Source organism: Bos grunniens, chromosome 19 (assembly GCF_055505025.1).
Source record: "Bos grunniens cultivar Pamir isolate PY7600 chromosome 19, Bosgru_T2T1.0, whole genome shotgun sequence".
Taxonomy (NCBI): domain Eukaryota; kingdom Metazoa; phylum Chordata; class Mammalia; order Artiodactyla; family Bovidae; genus Bos; species Bos grunniens.
In genome coordinates, this window is record NC_141183.1 from 45,404,052 (window position 1) to 45,429,223 (window position 25,172).

At 35.0% G+C, this 25,172-nt stretch overlaps 1 protein-coding gene across 2 annotated transcripts in view; it reads left to right on the forward strand.

The window, feature by feature from the left end:
• Positions 1–24,621, forward strand: part of ATAD5 (ATPase family AAA domain containing 5) — a 36,108-nt gene extending 11,487 nt beyond the window's left edge. Inside the window, exons 5-23 of one of the 2 annotated variants that reach the window (XM_086360219.1) lie at positions 399–525; positions 1,059–1,140; positions 3,707–3,891; positions 5,542–5,699; positions 6,178–6,337; positions 6,789–7,115; positions 9,995–10,091; positions 11,684–11,763; positions 11,983–12,125; positions 12,217–12,367; positions 13,981–14,157; positions 14,880–15,013; positions 15,596–15,689; positions 16,662–16,726; positions 19,597–19,777; positions 21,369–21,550; positions 22,052–22,917; positions 23,502–23,660; positions 23,793–24,621. In XM_086360219.1, the coding sequence (XP_086216345.1) occupies positions 399–525; positions 1,059–1,140; positions 3,707–3,891; positions 5,542–5,699; positions 6,178–6,337; positions 6,789–7,115; positions 9,995–10,091; positions 11,684–11,763; positions 11,983–12,125; positions 12,217–12,367; positions 13,981–14,157; positions 14,880–15,013; positions 15,596–15,689; positions 16,662–16,726; positions 19,597–19,777; positions 21,369–21,550; positions 22,052–22,917; positions 23,502–23,660; positions 23,793–23,871 (3,447 nt within the window). In that variant the 3' untranslated portion in view covers positions 23,872–24,621. The remainder of the gene's footprint in view (positions 1–398; positions 526–1,058; positions 1,141–3,706; positions 3,892–5,541; positions 5,700–6,177; positions 6,338–6,788; positions 7,116–9,994; positions 10,092–11,683; positions 11,764–11,982; positions 12,126–12,216; positions 12,368–13,980; positions 14,158–14,879; positions 15,014–15,595; positions 15,690–16,661; positions 16,727–19,596; positions 19,778–21,368; positions 21,551–22,051; positions 22,918–23,501; positions 23,661–23,792) is intronic. The other variant, XM_086360220.1, reaches the window with a different exon arrangement.
• Positions 24,622–25,172: the final 551 nt, after the last annotated feature.

Consider the following 25,172-nt stretch of genomic DNA (forward strand, 5'->3'; position numbering starts at 1 on the left):
TAGTAGATACTCAGAGATATATACTGACCATATGAGTACTTCTCAAACTTCATCTAATATTTTTCTAGGATATATAGTTCTGAAAGGGGGTAGCTAGAATTTTTATAGCTTGGTTGTATTGATTCTTTTTTCTGGAATATAGTTTGTTAGTTGCTTTTTTAAAAAAGAAAACTGTGATCATAGTAAATCTTCTTTTTGATCATGTGAACTTGTATGGTGTAAGCACAGGCTACTGCCATTCATATCATGTATTTTTTGTATCAAATAGTTTCTGACAGGGAGATGTATGGAATTGCTAATGTGATCTTCTTGTCTATGACTTCTAGCACTATAATCTTTTTGAAATTGTAATAACATTAACTATGTTATTAAAAAATTTTTTTCTTATTCCATCTTAGGACTCTGTAATAATAATAAGTTCAAGTCCTCCTCCTGTAAAGCATCCTGAGAAAAATCAGAAGAAACTTCAGTGTCTGAATGATGTGTTAGGAAAAAAACATAACAAGGCTCCTAAAAATGTCCCTGGTAATCAGATTTGATAATATCAATGGTGAACATTAGGAGGTTTGAGGGGGATTATTTAGTTCTGAATTTTAATTTAAATTTCTTGTCTTATAACCTTTTAATTATATTAAATATTTCTATTTTGATGAGTAAATGAGTGAAGTTATAGTGTAGTTAGTAAAGAGTTTTACAAAGAGTAAGTGAGTATATTTTAAGTGATTGCATTTCTTTGTATCTTTTTAGCCTCAGTTAACTTAGTGATTCTGAAAGCTGACTGATCATCAAAATCATCTGGGTAAATTTAAAAAAATGTTAAATTTTTAGGTCCTTTCCTAGACATTACTGACCAAGAGTCTCTAGAGGTGGGTTGTGGGAATCTGTAACTTAAAAAAAACCTCCCCAGTAAATTCTCATATTGATATTGCCAGGTTGAGAGACCAACTCATTGTATAGAAAAATTTTAGTTAAAAAAATTTTTAAAGAGTTCTGAAAGTAATTGAAGGTAAGTGGAGATGATAAGCCTTGATACTAACCTAAGTATTTATTTTTCTAAGGAAAAGTGAAAGTCGCGCCTTTATTTCTTACTAGAAAGACTCAGAAGACAGCTGATCCCGCCCTTGGTTTTGATGAAAGCAGGTTAGTCTGATACAGATTTTAAAATGCCAAAATATTCTATGGAATGTATTTTGTATTCATTTACTTTGATGAGAAAGATTTAAACTATCATATGAAGCTTTAATAAGTCCATTTTAAAAGATGACAATGTTGACATTGCTACAACTGCAATTTGAAGATCTTGATCTTTTGCAAACATTTTGTGGCCATCTGTAGACCCGCTAATGGAAAAATAAATAGGCAAACCAAAAATACCAAAAAGCTGATTTATGAACCTAGTAAATATTTAAATATCCCTTATGTACCAGGCACTGTGTTTGGTACTAGAATATCAATGGAAGTAAGACACATTCCCCATCCTCTTGACTGGTAAAGAAACTGCCTGCCAATGCAGGAGACTTAAGAGACTCAGGTTTGATTCCTGGGTCAGGAATTTCCCCTAGAGAAGGAAATGGCACCCCACTCCAGTGTTCTTGCCTGGAGAATCCCATGGACAGAGGAACCTGGAAGGCTACAGTCCATAGGGTTGCAAAGATTAGGACACAACAGAGCGACTTAGCACACACACACTGTCTTCTTGAGGCTTACACTTTAGAGGAAAGACAGTCTGATTAAGCATTAATTGAGCCAACAAGTGAAGAATTGGAGTTGTGCTAAGGAGAGGTACAAAGTTCTATTAAGTAGATTTGGTCTGGTTAAGAAAGGATTCACTGAGGAAATGATGCCTGAACTGAAGGATGAGCAGGAGCTCATTGGGGAGGAGCAGTGGTCCATCCAGAGGGACCATCTAGAGTCCCTGTGACTGCAAGGAGCATGGTAAATACAGGAAGTTGAAGGAATGTCCCTGTGACTTGAGCACAGTGAGCAGAGTGTGAGATTATGCTGGAGAGGTGGTACCAGCCCATGTGGGTAGGACCTTTAGGACACATGAATGGATTTTGTCACTATGCTAAGAGCAATGAGAAGCAGTCAGAGGGTTTTAAACATGAATGGAAACAAGCATTTGAATTTTGAAAGTTTAATCTGACTGCTGGATTAATTTGGCTGTTGTACAGAGAATGGGATGGAGGAAGGATTAGAGTAGATATAGGAGTCCTGGTGAGAGATAATGAAAGTGTGGACTCAAGTATTGGAGAGGATGTACGAAAGATTTTAGGAGTTACATTTATTTGTTTATTTTCTGCCATACCATGTGGCTTGTGGGGTTTTAGTTCCCCCACCAGGAATTGAACCTGTGCCCTTGGTAGTGAAAGCGTGAAGTCCTACCCACTGGACCACCAGGGAATTCCCTAGGAGATAAATTTAAGAACCCTTTATGATTAATTGGGCTTCCCTGATAACTCAGTTGGTAAAGACTCTGCCTGCGATGCAGGAAACGCTGGTTTGATTCCTGGATCGGGAATATCTGCTAGAGAAGGGATCGGCTACCCACTCCAGTATTCTTGGGCGTCCCTGGTGGCTCAGCTGGTAAAGAATCCACCTGCAATGCTGGAGACCTGGGTTCTAATTAATTATGATTAATTAAGAGTTGAAGATGGAAAGATGACACCTAAGTTCTGATCTGGGCCAGTGGGTTGCACAATGGAAGAAGACCAGGTTTAGGGACATGAGTTCAGGTTATTTTTTCTTTTTTTTCCTGTTTCAGTTTTATTGAGGAATAATTGCCTATTGTTAAATGCACATATTTTAAGCACACAGTTTTGACAAGTATGTTATAGCTGGATATTACATCTTTCTTTTACTCCCGATTGGTTTACTTTTTCTTTTTCTGTATCCCTACCACCACCAGAACAAAAGGTTGTCACTATTCTGGTTGCTGTTACCATTAGTTAGTTATTTCTGTTGCCATTGGTTATTTTTCGTCTGTTTCCGAACATCACATAAACGCTATATGTTATTTTGTGCCTCAGTGCACTTGCTTGGTACACAACATATACGCATATTTTTTAAGTCAACTTTATTCAGGTATAATATGCATATATTCATATGCACCCCTATTAAGTAAATAGTTTGAACTGTTACAAACATTCATGTAGGAGCCTGCCATGGTACGTCAACATCACTCTCTCCCCTCGGCCTTCCCATCCCCCATCCTCCTCTAGCCTGTCTCCACCGTCCTGCGTGAGTCAGGAGTCTTAGGGTTAGCAATACGTGATAAGCCAGGTGAAACTGAGACATCAATAATGAGGGCCCTATGGTTCCTACTGTTGGAAACTTAAAAGTTCTTCTATTAATTTCTAGAAATGTGGCACTGATTTTATCTGATTATACTATAAATGTATGTTAAAAAAAAAAGGAAAACAAAAGACAGGAAAAAAAAACTCACCTACCATTCGAAGATAGCCTCTGTTAACATTTTGTTGGATGTTCTTCAATACATTTTTTTTCTGTATATACTTATTACTTAATGTTTTAACATTGACTAGACTTTCCTTTTTACGATAAGCAGAAAAAGAATTTGACCTGTTAACATCTCAGGGAGCTGATTAAATTTTTTTCACATAAAATTAAGAAATATTTATCTTATAGTGTATTTTTAAGTGTTTATAATCTTAGCTGTCCTTTTCTCACATTATTTTCTTAAAAGCCAAGATGCATCTGAAAAGTCTCAGGATTGTGATGTGCAGTTTAAAGCAAAGCGTGACTTCCTCATGAGCGGTTTGCCAGATTTGTTGAAACGACAAATTGCAAAGAAAGCTGCTGTGTTAGATGTGTACAATGCAGTGAGCTCCAGTTTCCAGAGAGTCGTTCATGTTCAGCAAAAAGACCATGGTGAGTTTATTATTATGAGATATTTTTAAACGTTAAAAGCAGCAATATGAAACTATGTAAGTTGGTTTTAGGTGAGACAAAGGTTCAGGTATAATTCTTATGTGAATTTAAAGTAGCTTTTTATCCTCTCTCTTCCTGGGAAATCCCATCAACAGAGGAGCCTGGTGGGCTACAGTCCATGGAGTCACGAAGAGTCGGACATGACTGAGCAACTAAACCAGCACTACCGCATCCTCTCTGCTGCAGCCTTGGGCTGAGAAAGGGGGTGGGGCAGGAAAGCCGAAGCCCTTAGCCCTGATGCCAGGGGAGGGCAGGCACGTGTGTAGAGCTGAAGTGAATGCTGTCCAGAGAGGCGCTGTGTTCTTGAAACCTGAGCCTGTCTGTGCACAGATCATCTTGTAAGAGTTTCTTAGAGGAACTCCATCCCTGTCTGTCCAGTCTGCAGCTCACTGTTTAAGAGAAATCTGTCTGCCTCCTTGCTATAACAGCTTGTGCTGTTTGGTACCACACAAGTATCTTGTGAACCATCTGGAGTGGTAACAGGGAGCCGTGCTCCACTGTTCTAGCTCTCTCTACCTTCACATGTACCGCACTCTAGAGCAAGATGTTTACACAAGCCGTAGGATGGTGTTAACTTGATCTTGGTCTAATTCTCTGTGGATTCAAGTGTTCTGGTAACCACAGTCTTACTTTACCTATTTAGTTTTTATAAGTACTGATGATATACAAAGCCTTCTATCTTTGCTTTGTTGTTGTTCATGAAAAGTGTTAGTCACTTCAGTCGTGTCTGACTGTTTGTGATCCCGTGGACTCTGTCCATGGAATTCAGAGGCAAGAATACTGGAATGGGTAGCCATTCCTTCTGCAGATCTTCCCAGCCCAGGGATCACCGGGGTCTCCTGCATTGCAGGCAGACTCTTTACTGTCTGAGCCACCCAGGAAGCCCCCTATTGTTGTTCCTACCTAGTGCTCTTTGTCAGGGCAAAAACAGTTATGTTCTTCTCAGCTGGCTTTGTAGTTTGGTTTGGTGTAATCCCTCTACTCATGAAATGTTCACTATGTTCTGTTCTCGTTTCTTTTTCTTTTATGTTTCTGACCTTCACGGTTTTTGAGTTTTATTTAGCCTGTCTTTTCTCTGTTGTATGGAGAAGTTCCCAGCCAGCCTTTCTAAAATATTCTACTTTCCCTTTTCTCTCAGTTCTGCTATGGCCATTCAGTGGATGAAACCTTTCTTGTTAGCTTCACCAGCTCAGTTTTATAAAGCATTTTCTAATAGTATGTTCAACTATAGAAATTAGTTATACTTTTCCTTAGGATCATGCCCATGGTCACCTAGGAACAGAATCTGGATTTCAGGATGCTAATTGCCCCTGAAATTTTTAACCTGAGTAGCAAGGTTGATTTAAAAAAATGAGAAATGTGCTAATATTTGCTTATTTTTAACAATTGGGAGGGAAGACTAGGTAATTTTTATTAATTGTATTTGTTACAGGTGAGGATTTTGTTTCTGTGTACTCCTTTGAATTTTGATACTTTTGTGTTAACTGTGTAGTTGTTGAGTCTTTTTGTGTTTGTTGACTTGGCATTTGGTAAATGGATAAGAATATGAAGAATGAAGGTAATTAACATTATTTTTCTGTTTTTCTTTAGGGTGCCATTTGTGGCATTTGAAACCACCCACTTGTCCTCTCTTAACTAAACTTAAAGAACTAAATACTAAAGTAATAGATCTCTCAAAATGTGTTATGGCTCTTGGTGAATTTTCAACATTGAATTCAAATTCGAAAAGTAATAATTCCACTGTTGGGGTAAGTATGAGAGCAGTCAACTTATAGGATGTTTCCTTCACATTTTTCAGAGGGAAAAAATTTTACGTGTCTCCTATTGGAGCCTAAAGATCATCTCTTCCTAGAGTCCAATTTTAAAAAATAAATCCCAATTGAAATACAAATCCTTTTAAATTCTGAGAACTTTAAAAACATTTTAAGAGTTAATGATAGCCAGTTTCAAAAGAATATTAGATTGTATAGCACATTTAGGTACTTTGTCAGTCAAAATTATACTCTAATAAATGTATAAAATACAATTCGTTTAAAAAAGAACAATAAAAATATGAACTAAGTCCTTCTAAAGCTATGCAAATGCAGCTTTGCCGTCAAGGGTTGTATTTAGTGACTAAGGTTAATCCTACCCTGACGTAGACTTATAAACAGAAAATAATTGGTAGTATTCTGATTAATATTATTAGAATGTGAGTTTAATTGAACATTTGGTTTTTTATTGCAGTTTATGGGGAAAAGGAAAGATTTGACTGAAGAAGTAAGAAATCTTTTGTTGGAGGAAATTAGGTGGTCAAATCCCAGATTTCCTTTGAGGAAATACTTCTCTTTGCTTCTAAAAAAGCGAACTGAGCACCAGGTACTTTCTGAGTGTCACTGTAAACAAGGTTAGTGATAATTACTGTCATTTCCATTAACATTACAGTTTTGAAAATGCTGAGGTTAGCTATTAACTCTTGGAAGTGCTCAGCACTGAGAGAACTTTTCTTGTGGTTGACAGTGAGGTTTGTTCAACTAAAGTAAAGCATCTTATGTGATGCATTGTTGGCCTCTGCTGGCTTACAGAGTGGCCAACCCCAAAACAGCTTTAATTATGTTAAAATACTAATATTTTATTTAAGGAAAGTCTTAGATTAGGTAGTTTTTATAGCCTGTACAAAAGGCAGTCTAAATAACAAGATAGCAACTAACTTTCAGCATGCAATATTTGATTCTTGGCTTTCCATTTCATAGTAATAAGGCTATTGGATATTTTGAAGTGGTATTAAGATTATTGGGTAATAAAATTAGTTTTCTGTTGATTGGTAAGCACGTGCATTTCTATAATTTCCCAAATAGAAAGTCCACAACTTGAGCCCATTGTTAGCCGAAAAGAAACCAAAAGGAAACGAGTGGAAACGGAAAATCATAAATCCAAAAGAAGGAAACCAAATGAATATTTAGAAAGTCCAAGAAAGATAAATGGGAAACCAGAAGAACTTGACAAAAGAAACAACTCCAGTGGGATTAAGCTAGATTCTTCCAAAGGTTTGTTTCCTAAAACATCCAGGAAGAAACAAACAGCTTTGAGTACAAGGTGTAAAGTGGAAACAACAGTAGAAGATCCTGATATTCTGATAGTAGATGATGACAAAGAGTCTTCATCAGAAGTGTCCTCCATTCCAGGTAAATTAGATTCTTTTCTCCTTCTGGTCCTAGACGTTTTTTGTTTGCTTGTTTTTCTCATTTTGCCCCTCTTTTTTAATGTATGCTCATTGCACCATTCAAACAAAATAAGACGAGGAAGCCTCACTGATTAGGGTCTTACAGATAAGCCACATTTAACAGATTTCTGTTTGGCCATTGATTTTTCTGTGCTTCCTTAAATAGTATGCCTTTTTAAAAACTTGGGATCACACTCTACCTATTATTTTACACCTGTTCCACTGATTTTTCTGACATAGTCCCATTTGGTTATCTAGCGTATCTGGAGTATTCTATTGAACTGATTAATTTATTCATGTAGAGTATGTTTTGATCATCTGTACAGCAAGTCTGTCTTTTTTTTTAATTGAAGTATACTTGATGTACAACGTTGTGTTAGTTTCAGGTATGCAGCAAAGTGAATCAGTTATACATATACATATATGCGTTCTTTCTTTTAGCTTCTTTTCCCATATGGGCCATTACAGAGTATTGAGTAGTGCTGTGCTATATAGCCGACTCTTACTAGTTATCTGTTTTATATATAGTAGTGTGTATATGTCAATCCCAATCTCCCAGTTTATCCCTCCCTCCATCTGTGATTCTGCTTCTGTTTTGTAAAAATGTTCATTTGTTCCCTTTTTTTAGATTCCGCATATAAGCAATATCACATAATATTTTTCTTTCTGTGTCTGACTGACTTCAGTCAGTATGACAATCCTAGATCTATCCATCTATAATTCTTTTTAAACTATTTTCATCCATTGCTCCACTAAATGAACTGCAGATTCCTTTACCTGACAAATTCCATGGGCATTTTGATTTTGCATTAGTATGTAGGTTAACTTGAAGGGAACTGGTATCTTCCCAACGTTGTATTCTCTGTCAGGAGTGTAGCCTCTCTCCATTTACTCAGGCCGACCTTATAGAAGGTTCTAATGTATCTTTTTAGTGGTTAAGAAGAGGCTTTGTGAAAAGGATGCTACATTTGTCCTTTAGATGATTTCTTATAGTACAAATTATTTTTCATAATTTGCATTTCTTAAAGAAAGGCAATGCCAAAGAATGCTCAAACTACTGCACAGTTTTACTCATCTCACACGCTAGTTAAGTAATGCTTAAAGTTCTCCAAGCCAGGCTTTAGCAATACATGAACTGTGAACTTCCAGTTGTTCATGCTGGTTTTAGAAAAGGCAGAGGAACCAGAGATCAAATTGCCAACATCCACTGAATCATTGAAAAAGCAAGAGAGTTCCAGAAAAACATCTATTTCTGTTTTATTGACCCTGCCAAAGCCTTTGACTGTGTGGATCACAAGAAACTGTGGAAAATTCTGAAAGAGATGGGAATACCAGACCACCTGACCTGCCTCTTGAGAAACCTGTATGCAGGTCAGGAAGCAACAGTTAGAACTGGACATGGAACAACAGACTGGTTCCAAATAGGAAAAGGAGTACATCAAGGCTGTATATTGTCATCCTGCTTATTTAACTTCTATGCAGAGTACATCATGAGAAACGCTGGGCTGGAAGAAGCACAAGCTGGAATCAAGATTGCCAGGAGAAATATCAATAACCTCAGATATGCAGATGACACCACCCTTATGACAGAAAGTGAAGAAGAACTAAAGAGCCTCTTGATGAAAGTGAAAGTGGAGAGTGAAAAAGTTGGCTTAAAGCTCAACATTCAGAAAACAAAGATCATGGCATCCGGTCCCATCACTTCATGGCAAATACATGTGGAAAACAGTGGCTGACTTTGTTTTTCTGGGCTCCAGAATCACTGCAGATGGTGATTGCAGCCGTGAAATTAAAAGACGCTTACTCCTTGGAAGGGAAGTTATGACCAACCTAGACAGCATATTGAAAAGCAGAGATATTACTTTGCCAACAAAAGTCCGTCTAGTCAAGGCTATGGTTTTTCCAGTGGTCATGTATGGATGTGAGAGTTGGACTATAAAGAAAGCTGAGTGCCAAAGAATTGATGCTTTTTGAACTGTGGTGTTGGAGAAGACTCTTGAGAGTCCCTTGGACTGCAAGGAGATCCAACCAGTCCATTCTAAAGGAGATCTGTCCTGGGTGTTCATTGAAAGGACTGATGTTAAAGCTGAAGCTCCAATACTTTGGCCATCTGATGCGAAGAGCTGACTCATTGGAAAATCCCTGGGAAGGATTGAGGGCAAGAGGAGAAGGGGACGACAGAGGATGAGATGGTTGGATGGCATTACCGACTCAATGGACATGGGTTTGGGTGGACTCCGGGAGTTGGTGATGGACAGGGAGGCCCGTTCTGCTGTGGTTCATGGGGTGGCAAAGAGTTGGACACGACTCAGCGTCGTGAACTGAACTGAGTGCTTTGAGTAACTTTTTTTTTTTTTCCTTTTTTTTTTTTTGAGTAACATTTTTAATGTATACTTTTAAATCTTCCTCCCTGGTGGCTCAGAGGTTAAAGTGTCTGCCTGCAAAGCAGGAGACTTGGGTTCGATCCCTGGGTTGGGAAGATCCCCTGGAGAAGGAAATGGCAACCCACTCCAGTATTCTTGCCTGGAGAATCCCATGGACAGAGAAGCCTGGTGGGCTACAGTCCACGGGGTCACAAAGAGTCCTGCACGACTGAGCGACCTTACTTACTTTAAATCTTATAGTCATAAGACGTTATGGTGGTTAGCTTTTAAGGGGAACAGTTTTGATGAGAAGAATTTTCAGTGTAATGTTAGGTTTTTAAAATTGCCTTTTTTGGCAGTTTATAAATATAAACATTTCTACAAATACTTATTGTTACATGAAACAATAATGTAAATGTATAAGAATATATGTTTATGTCAAGGAACAAAATACTTCAATACATATTTTTTTCTCTAGATTCTGGAATTGAAGACATGCTTTGGACGGAAAAGTATCAACCTCAGAACTCCAGTGAACTCATAGGCAATGAACTAGCTATAAAAAAGTTACATAGGTTGGTAAAATTTATAAAGGAATTGAGAAATAGTTTATGAATCTAGTTTTACTATTTATTTATACTGAAATCTAGAAATTATGGGCTTCTCTGGTGGCTCAAGTGGTAAAGAATCTGCCTACAATGGAGGAGACTCGGGTTCGATCCCTGGGTCAGGAAGATCCCCTGGAGAAGGGAGTGGCTACCCACTCCAGTATGCTTCCCTGGAGAATCCATGGACAGAGGAGCCTGACAGGCTACTGTCCACGGGATCGAAAAGGGTCAGACACGAGTGAATGACTAACACAACGCTAGAAATTATAAAGTTATACATCACAAGGTAAAATCTTAAAAATTAAAAATCCAAAGTGAAAAGTAAATGTACCTCTTTTCTCCTGTTTCTATTCCTTACTATTAATGATGTCTTATAAAACCTTCCAGAAAAAAATTAATGCATATATTTGCTCTTCCTAACAGATAGGATCATATTACTACTAACTTAGGTCATAATCCTTGTCTTCAATTCCTACCTCCAAAGAGTTCTGGAAATTGAAAGTTTATTAACTTTATTATATACAAAATATTTATTATGACCTTCCCTGGTGGCTTAGAGGTAAAGAATCTGCCTGCAGTGCAGGAGATGCGGGTTTGATCCCTGGGTCGGGAAGATCCCCTGGAGAAGGAAAAGGCAAACCACTCTAGTATTCTTGCCTGGGCAATCCCATGATTTCTGCCTTTTCCATGAACAAAGGAGCCTAGAGGGCTGCTGTCCATGGAGTCGAAAAGAGCTGGACACAACTTTAGCAACTAAACAATGACAAAAGTTCTTTATAGTCTTTATCGGTCCCAACCAGAAATATCCAGTGATTATAGATGTACTGCCACAGACCCACTAAAGATATTATGTGATATGTAGTATATGTTCCAAATGATATTTCTAATATCTGAGAAATCTTGAATTCTAAAACTCACCTTGCCCAAAGGACTTCATACAAGGAATTGGGAGCCATCATAATAAACACGTTAAGATTGGCGTTGTTCTAAGTACTTGATAGTTCTTAGCTCATTTGATCCTTAGAATGATCCTATGAGGGTAAATACTGTTCCTCAAGAAGAATGAGTCCTAGAGAGGTTGAGTTACTTGTATGAGGTCACACATCTAAAAAGTGGTGGAGCTCAATTTAAACTCATGCGGTCTAGCTCCAGATGAGGATTTAATCTTCCTACTCATAGCATGGTGATTAGACATCTTTCAAGTCATCGTCTGTTCCATTTCTGAGTTTCTCTGTACTGGTTTCTTATGTGACCATACCATAAAGTATCTTTTTCCCTACCGATGCACTTTTTTAAGTTTTTCCTTTTGGAGACTAATTTAAACAGTGTTGTAGTGAATATCCTTGCACATATAGTCTTGAGTATTTAGGCAAAATTACTTCATTTTAAAATATTCATGCCAGTATAAAATTATTTTACTATATAGTTGATTCAAAAGCATCATGGAATTCTTAAAATGTAACAATATACCGTACCTTCCCCCAACAACCATTTTAACATATTGTCTAAAAACTACATTCTGTGACTTATTTTTATTAACATACATTTTCTTTTGATAGTTGGTTGAAAGACTGGAAAAGAAGAGCTGAATTGGAAGAAGGACAGAATTTGAAGGGAAAAAGAGACGAGAAACAGGAAGGTATTTTGAGGTTTTTTTTGCATTTCACTGAACATTTTTAGAATTAGATTAGCTAAACACTTTTGTGAGGCTTCTTATTTGATATGTTTGGTTTTCTCATTTTTGTACATTGAATTGCCAACATTTATCAGCAGGAAGTTGTGGGGTTTGGTCACCGGGTTTGGTGAGATAGAGCTGCTGCCCATCAATTGTTTTATGTGCGTTTGAATGATTTTTCAGATTCGTTGGATAGCAGAGACTTCAAAGGCAGTTCAGATGACGAAGAAGAAAATCGCCTTTGCAATACTGTTCTTATAACAGGGCCAACAGGAGTGGGGAAGACTGCTGCGGTATATGCTTGTGCCCAGGAACTTGGATTTAAGGTTAGTAACAGCTCTAGTGGGTGGATACTAATGTAATGAAATGAAAAGAAATATAAACCATTCTGCCCCTTTTCATGTATTCTTCTTCTAGATATTTGAAGTGAATGCCTCTTCTCAGCGCAGTGGTAGACAAATTCTGTCTCAGCTGAAGGAAGCTACTCAGTCTCATCAAGTAGACAAGCAAGGTGTCAACTCACAGAAACCCTGCTTTTTTAATAGCTACAATATCGGCAGGTCACCAAGTAAGTGAATTATTTTCTTCAAATCATAGCCTTTAAGAAATGAAAATTTAAGAAAAGAATTTTAATAATCAATATTTTGCCATATTTTATCTCTTCCTACTTATATATGTGCCTTTCAAATATTTGTTGGGTTTTATGTTTTAAAACAAATCTCATGACCATCACATAATTTTACTCATGTATATATATATATACTTTAGCTCTAACTGATAAGGACTTTTTAAAAGCATAATTGCAATATCATAACCAGACTAACAAAGTTAACCACATACCTTAATTTGATCTGATACATAGTCTGATTTCAGTTTTCTGTTGTTTCAAATGGTTCATTCAAATCAGGATTCAAACAAAGTCCACACCTTAGATTAATGTTTAAGTGTCTTTTCATCTCTCTTAATAACTCCCTCACTCTTTCTCTTCATGTTATTTGTTTGTTGAAGAACATGGGACATTGGTCATAAAATGTCTCACATTCTGGATTTGGCTGACTATATCTACATGGTATCAATTAACACATTCCTCTTCCTTGTATTTCTTATAAACTGGCAGTTAGATCTGTGGGCTTGATTAGATTCATTTCCGTTTTGGTGCTGGTATACATTCACAGACGGGGCTGCGCTTCCTGTGGTGTCATAGCAAGAGATGCATAACAACTGGTTATACCACTTTTAGTGATACTAAGATATTTTTTATTTTAAGATTATACCTCTTCCCTTGTGATGTTAAAATGTCTGATTTCTATGACATGATAGTGATATCTATGGTAATTTTTTTCAAAGCTCAAAATTTCCTCTGTTTTTTCAAACACCTATGATACACAAGAAATATAAGATGTCTGAAGGTGAGGGTATAGAAAAAGAATAGGACACAGTCATGGATATGTGCACATATACTGGTGTGTAAAGAAGATTCTGCTCTGAGTCCGTGTGATAATCACTAGTGCATGTAAAGGCTGAATTGGGGTACTTAGAGAGGAGCAAAGGGCAAGCTCTGGGATAAATACCAGGCTGCTGTCAGGCTTCTGAAAGGTGGGCATCAGCCATTTGTTTTTAACTTTGTATCCATCTTTCATATCTAGAAAAACGTATCACTTGCTTGTAGTATCATTTACTGTGGGCTAAACCAAAGTTGGACTAGAAGACATGTAATGTGCTCAGTATACACCAGTATCAGTTTTCCTCCAGCCTTTAGCTGTGGCATGTGAACGCTTAGTTGCACCCTGTGGGATCTAGTTCCCTGACCTGGGATTGAACCCAGGCCCCCTGCATTGGGAGAGTGGAGTCTTAACCACTGGATGACCAGGGAAGTGCCCCTCTAGCTTCTTTTGACCTCTAGCAGATATAGACAGAGTGAATGGAGGGATTGTGAACATTATTTACTTCAAAAATGGAAAAGAGTATCTTTTCCAAATGATTGGCTTTATCTTCTCAACTGATAGGCTAACAATACAGTAATATTTGAGTGTAAAGAGTATTTGACTATAAGAATGAAAAAGAATTTTTATATCTTTTCTTTTTAACTGGTATGAGTAGAATTATACTGTGGATAACTCAATCTTGCCATCTGTTTAATTTTTAGAATATTTGTTTTTAAGTGTAGTTTGTTTTTGGCAGAAAAATTATGCTCCCCCAAGAAGGTTGTTACATCACCAAGAAAAATTCCTCCTCCATCACCACAAAGTAGTGGACCAAAGCGAACACTTCCACCCAGAACTTTGGCAAATTATTTTAAAGTGTCTTCTAAGCCAAAAAATAATGAACAAATAGGAGCACTTCTAGAAAATAATAAAGGTAAGACACTAAATTGATAAAGAACCCTGATACATAAAAACTGGATGATATTTCATGAGTTCCTATTGTTATTTATTAAACTTCTGAAGGTACTACTTGTAGCAGTCTTGATGCTTTGTTTCAGTTTTGATAGGGGATTTCAGTTTGAGCTTATTCTGTGGAAATAGTCAATGTTCAATCAGAAGTTGATTTGAAAGAAGATAGGGTACATATATACAATGAATATTATTCATCCCACTAAGAGAAGCAAAATAGGGTCATTTGTAGAGACCTGAATGAACCTGGAGTCTCATACAGAGTGAAGTAAGTTAGAAAAACAAATATACATTAACGCGTGTATGTGGCATCTAGAAAAATGGTACTGATGAACTACTTCCAAGGCAGGAAGAGGGAGACAGACGTAGAGAAGAAACATGTGAACATAGCAGGGGAAGGGGAGGGTGGGATGAACTGTGAGACTAGGCGTGACATTCGCACACTACCATGTGTGAAATAGACAGCTAGCAGGCAGCTGCTGTGCAGCACAGAAGCTCAGCTTGGTGCTCTGTGATGACATAGAGTGGTCGGATAGAGGGTGGGGTGGGAGAGAGGTCCACGAGGGATGGGATGTATGTATACGTATAGCTCGTTCATGTCACTGTACAGCAGAAACTAACACTACATTGTAAAGCAATTATATTCTAATAAAAAAGTTGACTTTATATAAAATATTTTATATGCAGGAATCAAAAATTCTTTTGAACAGAAACAGATCATTCAGACTAAATCTACAAACACAACGAATTCAAATGTCAAAGAGTTTGGGGCTGAGGAACCCAACAGGAAAAATGCAACATCCCTCATTCTTTTTGAGGAGGTAGGTTTACAGAGGTATACATTTGTGATATCTCCTGATAAAAGCTTATTCTAGAGGTTACTATATATTTTACTCTGAGGATCTGTAAAACAGCCAAGAAAGTCAGGAATAATTGTGTCTATGACCCGGGTTTAATCCCTGAGTTGGGAAGATTCCCCTGAAGAAGAGAATGGCAATCCGCCTGGCAGGCTACAGTCCATGGGGTTGCAAAGAGTCAGGTATGACTGAGTGACTAACACTCACTCATTTCAAATTAAAGTGAATAAAACTGTCACCCATAGAAGAATTTTTCAGGAACATGATTCATGCAACTTGATTACTGTTTAGAGTTTGTAGAATTATACTGGCCCATACTTATCCAATTATATTAATAGGTGACTATTTCTTTGGTTTTAATGTTTGATAATTTATTTACTCTTTTAATAGTGTAAGACATTGTAAGCGTGGTGTGAAGTCACAGTGTTTACAAATTCATAAATTTTGTCTCTGACATAATGTATCTACTGTGTATACATAACTGATATTCAAGTAAATGTATTGTTACTCACTATGTCAGTATCCTAATAACCATTTTATTCTTAGGTTGATGTCATTTTTGAAGAAGATGCTGGATTTTTGAATGCAATCAAAACATTCATGGCAACCACGAAAAGACCTGTAATCCTTACAACAAGTGGTAGGTAACCAGTGATTTTACAATTAATTACTTTCGGTTAAAATATTTGGGAAAGCTTCTAATTTTGGTTAGATACGTTGCTTTAGAAGTCTGCTGGCGAATTAAATTGGTTGTTTTTTCCTAAAGAGGAGGCTTCTAGATCATTTTTATTAATCAACTAAGAATTATTCAAATTTGCAATTGATTTGCAGCCTTGAGTAATTATAAAACTTAATATATTAACTTGCAAATACCAATGACTTTAAAAAATGGGTACTACTTTGAATTACTGTGTTGGGGTGTTAGATATTTAGGATGTCAACAACAGCCTACACAGATAAAGAAATTTATGGACAAGCCAGTGAAGGGGTTTTGGGAAGGAAAAGATCTTTCTCTTTATCTCTTCCTCTTACCTATAATTAGGTCACCAAACCTCATTTACTGGTCAGAATTTTTTATGGAACCTAACCTTTCTCCAGTTCCTTAATATTAAATTTGGCCATTCCTTAGCCCTTGATAATGTTTCCGTATGGATTAATTGCATATTTTAGCTGAAGTCAGCCATCATCAGTCTCACAGAATTGGTCCCCTTTTCTTTATAATTAGAATTTTGTTTTTAATTTTAAAATTTCATGCAATATTTTTCATTCTGTATATTGTATTATAATATTTTCAATATTTGTTATTGCAGATATTCAGAATGTCTCTACTATGGATTTTTGTAGGAAAATGTGTTTGTGTTAGTCTCTACTTAGAAATTAATGGCCCATTTAATAGTTAATGATTGTACTCTAAAAATATCGTTAAAATCATATTAATTACAAGTGACTTGGTAGTTTAAAAGGTCAAGGTAGAAATTCAGTTCCTTAATGATTTATAATTTGTATGATGTTTTCATTACTGATGAAATATAGAATACTTTCATAGAAAATGTATGACTAGAGAAAGTACCTTAGTGGTTTTAATGTTTAAAAATATGTTTTTTCACTACAGATCCAACATTTAGTTTAATGTTTGATGGCTGCTTTGAAGAAATTAATTTTAATACTCCTTCACTGGTAAGCTTTGAATTTTGATGATCATAAATTATATATCATAATTATATAACAGGTAATTTATTATAATATTTATCTATATTTTGACTATTTAAGGGGTATGTTAACATTTTTGAGTTTTAGGAGACTTCTGATTTTTTTTTTTAAACTTAAAGTTGTTTTTTTTTTTTCAAAATTCAAATATGCAAATTTTTACTAGACTCCAGTGTTCTTTAGTTCTTTTTCATAGTAACCAGTGCTTTTTTAAGGTGAAATTTACATACAGTTAAAATTGCACTTAAGTACAAGTTGAAAAATATGAACAGAGATAAACATCCATATAACCATTATCCAGATCAAAATCACCTCATTATCCAGATCAAAATCACCTCAAAAAGTTCCCTTGGGCCCTTTTTAGTCAGCACTCCCCTCTCCACCAGAGATAACCACTATTCTAATGTGTATTAACTCAGATTAGTTTTGTCTGTTATGAAACTTTATGCTTTAATTTTCAAATTCTTTGTGTTTGCATACATTATAAGCTCCTCGATACAATGCTCTGTTTTTGGCTTTAGCTGATCATATATACTTTAAAGAAATTAAGAAGGTAAAAAATCAAGTTTTTGTTTACCTGTGTAATTTCGTATATTCTTAATTTCTGTATGAAGATCTGAGTTTTTCCTTGGTTTTATTTCTCTTTAGCCTCAAGAACTTCATTAGCAATTCTTACAGAAGAAGTCTGCCAGCAGTGGATTATATTAGATGTCTTTCAGTTTTTCCATCATTACTTTAAACATGTCATTTCACTGTGTTTTGATCACCAGTGTTTCTGTTATGTCCCAGCAGTTTGAACAGATTTTTAAAATTAATGTTTCTGCCCCATATGTAATGTGTCATTTTCTTCTAGATGCCTTCAAGATCCTCTCTTTAACTTTAGTTTTCAGCAGTTTTCTTGTGATGTTCCTAGGTATTATTTTTCTTCATATTTATCCTGCTTGTGATTCTTCATTATCTATTATCCTTAATTATATATCATTCTTCCAATTAGGGAACTTTGTAGTCTTATTTTCCCAAATTTATTTTATTTTCATTTTCTCTTTTTCCCTTCTGGGGATTTAATTACAAGAAGGTTGGACATTTACATTGACCCCCATGTCACTGAGATGTGCTGTTTCTTCCCCAAGCCACTCCCGCAATTTTTTTTTTCGGTTTATACTTCTGATTTGGTGATTTATATTGATTTATCTTCAAGTCTACTGACCTTTTTTTTCCTGCCATCTCAGTTTTTCCATGAGGTCCATCAACAGAAATCTTTATTCTAATATTACATTAATTTTTAGTTTTACAAGTTCTTTTTACTTCCTTTTTATGTATTCTGTTTTTCTGTTGAAATTTCCTATTGTTCATTGTAAGCATGTTTTCCTTAAGCATAGTTTTACTAGCTGTTTTAAAATTCTTTCTTGCTGATTCCAGCTTTGTCATCTTGTGATCAGTCTCTACTTGATTGTCTTGCCTCTGAGGTATTGGTTACTTTTCCTACTTTTTTGTCTAGTAATTTTAGATTTTTATCTTGTACTTTGTGAATGATATATTGTACATTGTGAATGTATATATATATTCTGGATTCTTTTTTGTTCATCTGAACAAGTATTCTGTTCAGAATACTTGCTTTATTTTTTTAACTAAAATTTTTCAGAATTTTAGTTTTAGCGGTCTGCTTTAAGACAAGCTCACGCACATGAAGTTTAAGCATCAGCCAGTGATTTGGGTTCTTTATAGCTAGGATTTCCGTTTGTCTACTTTCGTGGACCTCCCCCTCACTTTCTAGCTGCTGTGAGTTTTAGCTGCCACTGTTACAGCCTGCACTCAGTCAAGAATCAATTTTCAAAGGTGTGGTGGGGATTCACCCAAGGCCATTTCATTTGTCCAAGTGTTGATTTCCCTTTCATTTTCTTCTGCCTTTGGTTATTCTCTTGTTCATTCAGATAATTAGCTTTTTATATTTTCTTAAGTTGATTATAGAACTTACAGCTATTATTTATGGCAAGGTTTGTCTTATAGTAAGTACTCTTTTGTTATTGAAAGGAGAATTCCTGGTCTGTGGGAAGAAGTCCCAGATGTGTGCAAGAATAATACATATATATAGAATAAAGTCAAAGATACCATGGGGAAAAATGTTTTTAATTGTCTTGTTTATTATAATGTAAAAATGCTAGTAGTCTTGTAATGTTTGTGAACTGTGAATATAATTTTATATGTTTTAGCTTTTCAAGGTAAAAAGCTTTCCATAAACAATAAGAAGAGAATTATATTGTTTTACAAAAAATATAGCAAATTAATTGTACAAAATAAAATTTAAAAGTAAACATTATACATTTACTACTAACAAATATGTATTTAAATTTTTCTTTTATTTCTCATTTACATACATTTATTCTTTTATGTATGCATTGACATAATTTACTAAGTCTGGTTTTCAAAAGTTATACAGTATTTTTTTTCCTGTATAGTATAGTATTCATATTTGTCATTTTAATGGCTGTAAATGTTCCATCAGGTTGTACCGTTGATCCTAAGGGATTGTCTTAAGGTTTAATAAGATTGCCTTTAGTATTCAGGTTGGAGAATGTCCCATAAAAAAAAAAAAACAAGATACAGTCTTGCTGTCTCAGACTGTATACAGTTAATAAAAGCAGTATATATAGATGCTTTTAATTTGGTAACATATTTCCTTATATTTTTCAATCATTCTCAATAAGAATTAAGATGTTTTAAAATTTTAGTGAAATTTGGCTTTTTGTTAGAGTATTGATGTATTTCTGTTAACTCTGCAGTTGACCATGTTTCTTTCCTCTCTTTCTCCCTTTCTACCCCTCGCCTCCCCCTCACTCCAGCTAAATGTTGCCAGCTACCTACAGATGATCTGCTTGACTGAAAATTTCAGAACTGATGTAAAGGATTTTGTAACATTGCTAACTGCAAATACTTGTGATATCAGGAAAAGTATCCTTTACTTACAGTTCTGGATTAGAAGTGGAGGTGGATTTTTAGAAGAAAGGCCATTATCTCTTTGTCGTAAGTTACCTTGTTAGAAAGGAAATTTCTGTTATGGGATTCTATATTAAAATATATGCTGTACCAAAATATTTGAAAAATTATAAAAATTTTAAGCATTGGGGTATCGTGTCAATATTAAAATAAACATATATACATCAACTTTGTTCCTGAAAGTTTGGTAAGCGTTAAATGTGGGTATTTACAATTAAACTGAATCTGAAACAAATGGTTACTTGTACATTTATAAACATATGGTTTCTTAAAAATAAATAGAATTATATTATTTAGCAGCTTCCTTTTTTCACCTATTAAAAATGTTGGTGATTTTTCCATATATAATTTATTTTTAGATGGCTGTATTGTAATTTCCCTGTTAGCTTCTTTAATAGCCTATAATCCTGTCTTTCCTAAGAATTCTGTTATTTCAAAAATGCTTTATTTCTTATCAATCTTCAGTCATTGTTACCTAATTCAAGTCACAGACATTTTCTGAGGACTTACTCCATGCCAGGTCCTGTGTTTATATGAATAAGACATGGTTCTTTCCGTGAAGAAGTTCATAGTTTGTGGTTTCCATGCTCCATAGTCACAGTTCTATAGTTACAGATCTTGCTCTGGGAAATATACTAATGTTTAAATTTTAAAAAGGTGAAGTTCTGTTATATTAATCCCTTATCAGTTTTTCAATTAGTTCAGAATTTAATATGTTATTCAAGTATTTATTAATAATTCAATTTAAGCTGACAGTTTCACTATTTCTTAGAAGTAAATATGATAAATAAGATGTGAAGTGTCATATTATAAACAAAATAGTTAATAACTATCACCATATTACTGGATATAAAATGCAGTACCAAGAACTTTAACATTATTTATTTTCTTGAAGATCTTAAATGCATTTCATCCTGTCTTAAAAACACACATACATACACACAGATATACACTCAATGGAAATCAAACAGTAGAGAAATAAATAACATAAAAGGTAAAAGAGCTTCCCTGCTTCTTAAAGATAGCTACTGTTGGACCTTTATCTGTGCATATACAAATACTGCTGCCTACTTATTTAGCAGAATTACCAGCACTATGTATAGTTAAATACTTTGCTTTTCTTTTACTTGACAATTTATTGTCAGTATATAGTTCCAGCCCTCTTTTTCTCAACTGCATGCTATTCTGTAATATAAAATGGATGTAACATAATTAACCATTACCTACTAGGCAACATTTAAGTCATTTTCAGTTTCTCAGTAATTATGCAGTGATTGTCTTTTTAATTTTTCCCAATTTAAAAGGTGAAAAATGAATATCTTAATCTCATGATCATTGGTGAAATTGTAAATCTTTTTATGAGTTTATTAGATATTTGTGTGTACTTGCACTTTTTTCAGTTGGATTGTTTGTAAGCTCACCCCACATCCTACCCCCACTAAATTTATGTAGAAATAATGTTTGTATTGTTCTCTTTGTGAATTAGGTACACAGATGGAGAATAACACAATAAGGATTAGGTAGAAAAAAATGCCAAAGGATCTTGGATGTTAAATAATCGCTTGTTACGGTCTGATAAAAATATGGATACTCAGTTTTTCTTTTACTAATTTTCTAGGAGCAAATAGCAGAAATGTACCACCTGTTTGTTCTGAAGATGACCCTGATTCCAAAAATAACACTAAAAATACAAAAAGGAATCCAACAGACCTTCCCAAATGTGACACTGGTTGTGCTGAGACCTTGTTCGGCCTTAAGAACATTTTTTCCCCATCTGAAGACTTATTTTCATTTTTGAAGGTATTTTCATTGTCTGGTTTGGAATATTTATGTTCTTTTTCATCTTCCCAACACTCACTTCTGTCTTTTGAATCTAAGGTTAATTGTAATTTACCAATAATTTTTATAGGCTTCAGATTGCTAATTTTAACACATTGTACCACTTTGACAAATGGTGCATAGGCATTGCTTTAAATATATATTATAGAATATAGAACTTAGAGATATTTCAGATTTAAAAAAGTTTCAGAATAGTAGTTTTTAAACAAATGAACTGCTAATTATTAAATTAGGGTGTATACTGACAATTGGAGAATTTAATTCTTCAATTTAACACTCCAAATTAATTTTTTAGACTCATAATACTGTTTTGATGTATTAAGGAAGTGTAAGTTAATGAAATTATGAAGGGTAGAGACTCACAACTTTGAAGATAGATAGGAATGACACTATTCATATGGGTAGAAAAATGTTCAGACTAGGTACTATTATAACATTTCTTCATTCACAATTGTTTTTCAGCACAAAATCAGAACAAAGGAAGAATGGCATAAGCTCATCCACCTTCTTACAGAATTCCAAATGCAGGATGTGGATTTCTTATATAGTAATCTTGAGTTCATTCTACCACTACCTGTTGATATCATTCCAGAAGCAGAAAACTCTTCTGTTTCATCAATAAATGTGAACACCAGTGCAGCAGCAGAAAACATGAGATGTCTTGCTGGGACACCTTTTGAAAGAGAGAAGCCTTTGAAAAAGCCACCAAAAAAGAAACATAAGAAAAAGATCGTGACTTTAGATGATAGTGACTTATTTGACAGTGAATTGGACATTTCTGATGAATGTATTCGTCTTTACTCTGCATCTTCGTCAAATTTAGAAGAAAGGAAAGCCAGAGATAAAGAAAGCAATCCACAGACAAAGAAACTAAACAAATGTCTAGAGTCAAACGTTGAATCTATTCCTCGTCCTCCTACAACACCAGCAGAAAAAAAGTGTTCTGTCCTTGTTTCTCACTGTTTAAATTCTCTCACTGAGTTCATGGACAACATGTCCTTCCTAGATGCCCTTCTGATGGATGTACGAGAACAAAGGGAGTTTGGTAAAGATGATTTTGGTTGGACAAATGGAAAGGTTAAAAGTGGACTTTGTGATGAGTTTAGTCTCGAGAGTAGTGATGGATGGACTTCTCAAAGATCTGGAGAAATAAAGGCGGCTGTAGAAGCTCTCAGCTTTACTGAATGTTCTTCTGCTATTTCAAAAGCACTGGAGAAGTCGCTGAATTCTTGCAAGAAATTAGGAAGAGATCCCACAAAAGAGCTTACTTTTTATATTTCTCAAAGACGCAACAATGTACGCTTCAGTCAGTCTGCAGCTAATTTAGAGTAAGTCTTCTGTTTACTATTTATTTTTCGATAATAAATGGTAAAAAAGGGGAAGTTATTGGTTTCTTTCTCTTACTAATTTTGAAATGCTGGGCTTTATTGATTAGGTAAGCCCGTAATACTGTAGCTTGTAAGGAGACAGTTAAGGAGACCGGCCTGATTTCTGAGAAGAGAAGTAATAAGAGACTGGAGGCAGGGGGAGTAGATTTGGAAGACTCTTGGATCACAGGGAAGGGGTCTGGATTTGCTGTGCAGACAGCAGGTGACCAAGAAAGTCTTTTCAGTACGGAAGTGACTGATGTGTTGAAAATGGTACAGGAGGTTCATCTGGAATACAGTTAATCTAGTCTAGACTAGGAAATGGCAACCCACTCCAGTATTCTTGCCTGGAGAATCCCATGGACAGAGGAACCTTGCGGGCTACAGTCCATCGGGTCGCAAGAGTTGGACACGACTGAGTGACTTTCACTTCTCTAGACTAGAATCAGGGTGGAGTAGAGACCAGAAGCTGGTTGTGTTTGAGACTGTTGCATTTTTATTGGACATTAAAAATCAAAAGGTAATGTAATACTTTTAATTTACAGCAGTGCTTGGCAGAGGGTAGCAGTCATCAAAAGTGTATTTTCCAGCCGATCTCTTCTGAACCTGGGTAATAGACAAGCTAGTATAATTGAATACTTGCCAACTCTTCGAAACATCTGTAGGACTGAGAAGCTAAAGGAACAAGGAAAAAGTAAAAGAAGGTAAAGTTTGTTATAAAAAGAACACTTGACATAGCTGTTTACAGATTGATAAATATTCTTATCTGATGGAAATATTCTTATCTGATGGAAATATTAATATTTAAATTGTATTTTTCCTTGTAATTTTGACAGATTCCTGCACTATCTTGAAGGAATTCATCTTAACATTTCAAAAGAGACTATGAACACTTTGGCAGCTGACTTCCCTTAATATTCTACATTAACGATGCCTTCTACGGAGTCTCATGTGGCTCTCAAGATAAATTTTTATATTGATGTTCATGGAAGTGTTTATTTCTCTTAATGTACATTTAAAACAGACTATTTGTATATTTTTATTAGTGTGTAAATATTTAAGATGAAAAAATTGGAGTTACAAATTATATTTATAATTATGGTAGTATTTTTTTTCTGTATTTTTTTCTATTACCTGATTTAGCTCTGTTGGAATATGTGTGTGGGCTGTTTCTAGAAGGTAGAGTTCCCTAAATATTCCTAAAGGTGCTTCAATGCCAAACTACTCTACACCTTCTCCCTTTCTCATGACCCTCAATCCACCTCTCTCCAACCAAGTGTCAGCACCCTGTCAAATTGTGAATGTGAATCACCCAGGTGATGATCTTTTTAAAAATCATCAATTTTACACAATCCAGAATATGAAATAGCATGGACAATAGTAAGAAAACTTCCAAAGAAAGAAATTATGTGTCATTTTTCAAAAAGTAAGTTTTTCCTGATAAATTTATTTTTAGTGTGCTGTCCAGGATATGTTACCATGTGAATCACTGAATACTGAGAAGGTGAAATCAAGATTATGAACTGTAGTTTTCATAAATCTTTTTGTAGCAACAGTACAAATGTGGTATCTTGTATATTTTGATAACTCAAATAATTTGTCTTGTACATTTTTCTTGTATTTTTACATCATTGATGTTTTATTTCATAAAGATATTAATATAAATATTCTGGATAAACTGCTGTTCATTCACACTGTAACAAAGGATTCTACTCTAGGATTTCTACATGATAGCCATTTCCACTTAAGGTTATATTTTTGGAGAAAGTATCTATTTTTAATTACAAGATTTTAAAATATACAACATTTCATGTAAAATCATTTTTACAATCAGATAATCAGGTGTATCTGAAAATAGTTTCCTATTTCAAGTGTTTATATTATATATTAGCTTAATATTCAGTTACATTATCTGGAGAATTATGTTTTCACTTCAAAAGGTAAGGATCCTAATTTTCTACAGTTGAAAAACATAGACATATACCTGTGTACAAAATGTTTTTACCTCTTACAATATTTGTTCAATATATCTTTTCTTGTATTGCTAGTACATTGATTTAATTAAAGGCTAAAGGTAAGACTATGCAATATTTAAATGGGCGTTCCAGATGAAATCATCTGGGTAGTATGGATATTGAATAGGTTTGGATATAGGCTCTATCTTACAGGTTTTGTCCCTATACAAAAGAGAATACGATCTAAGGCACCTTTTTTTT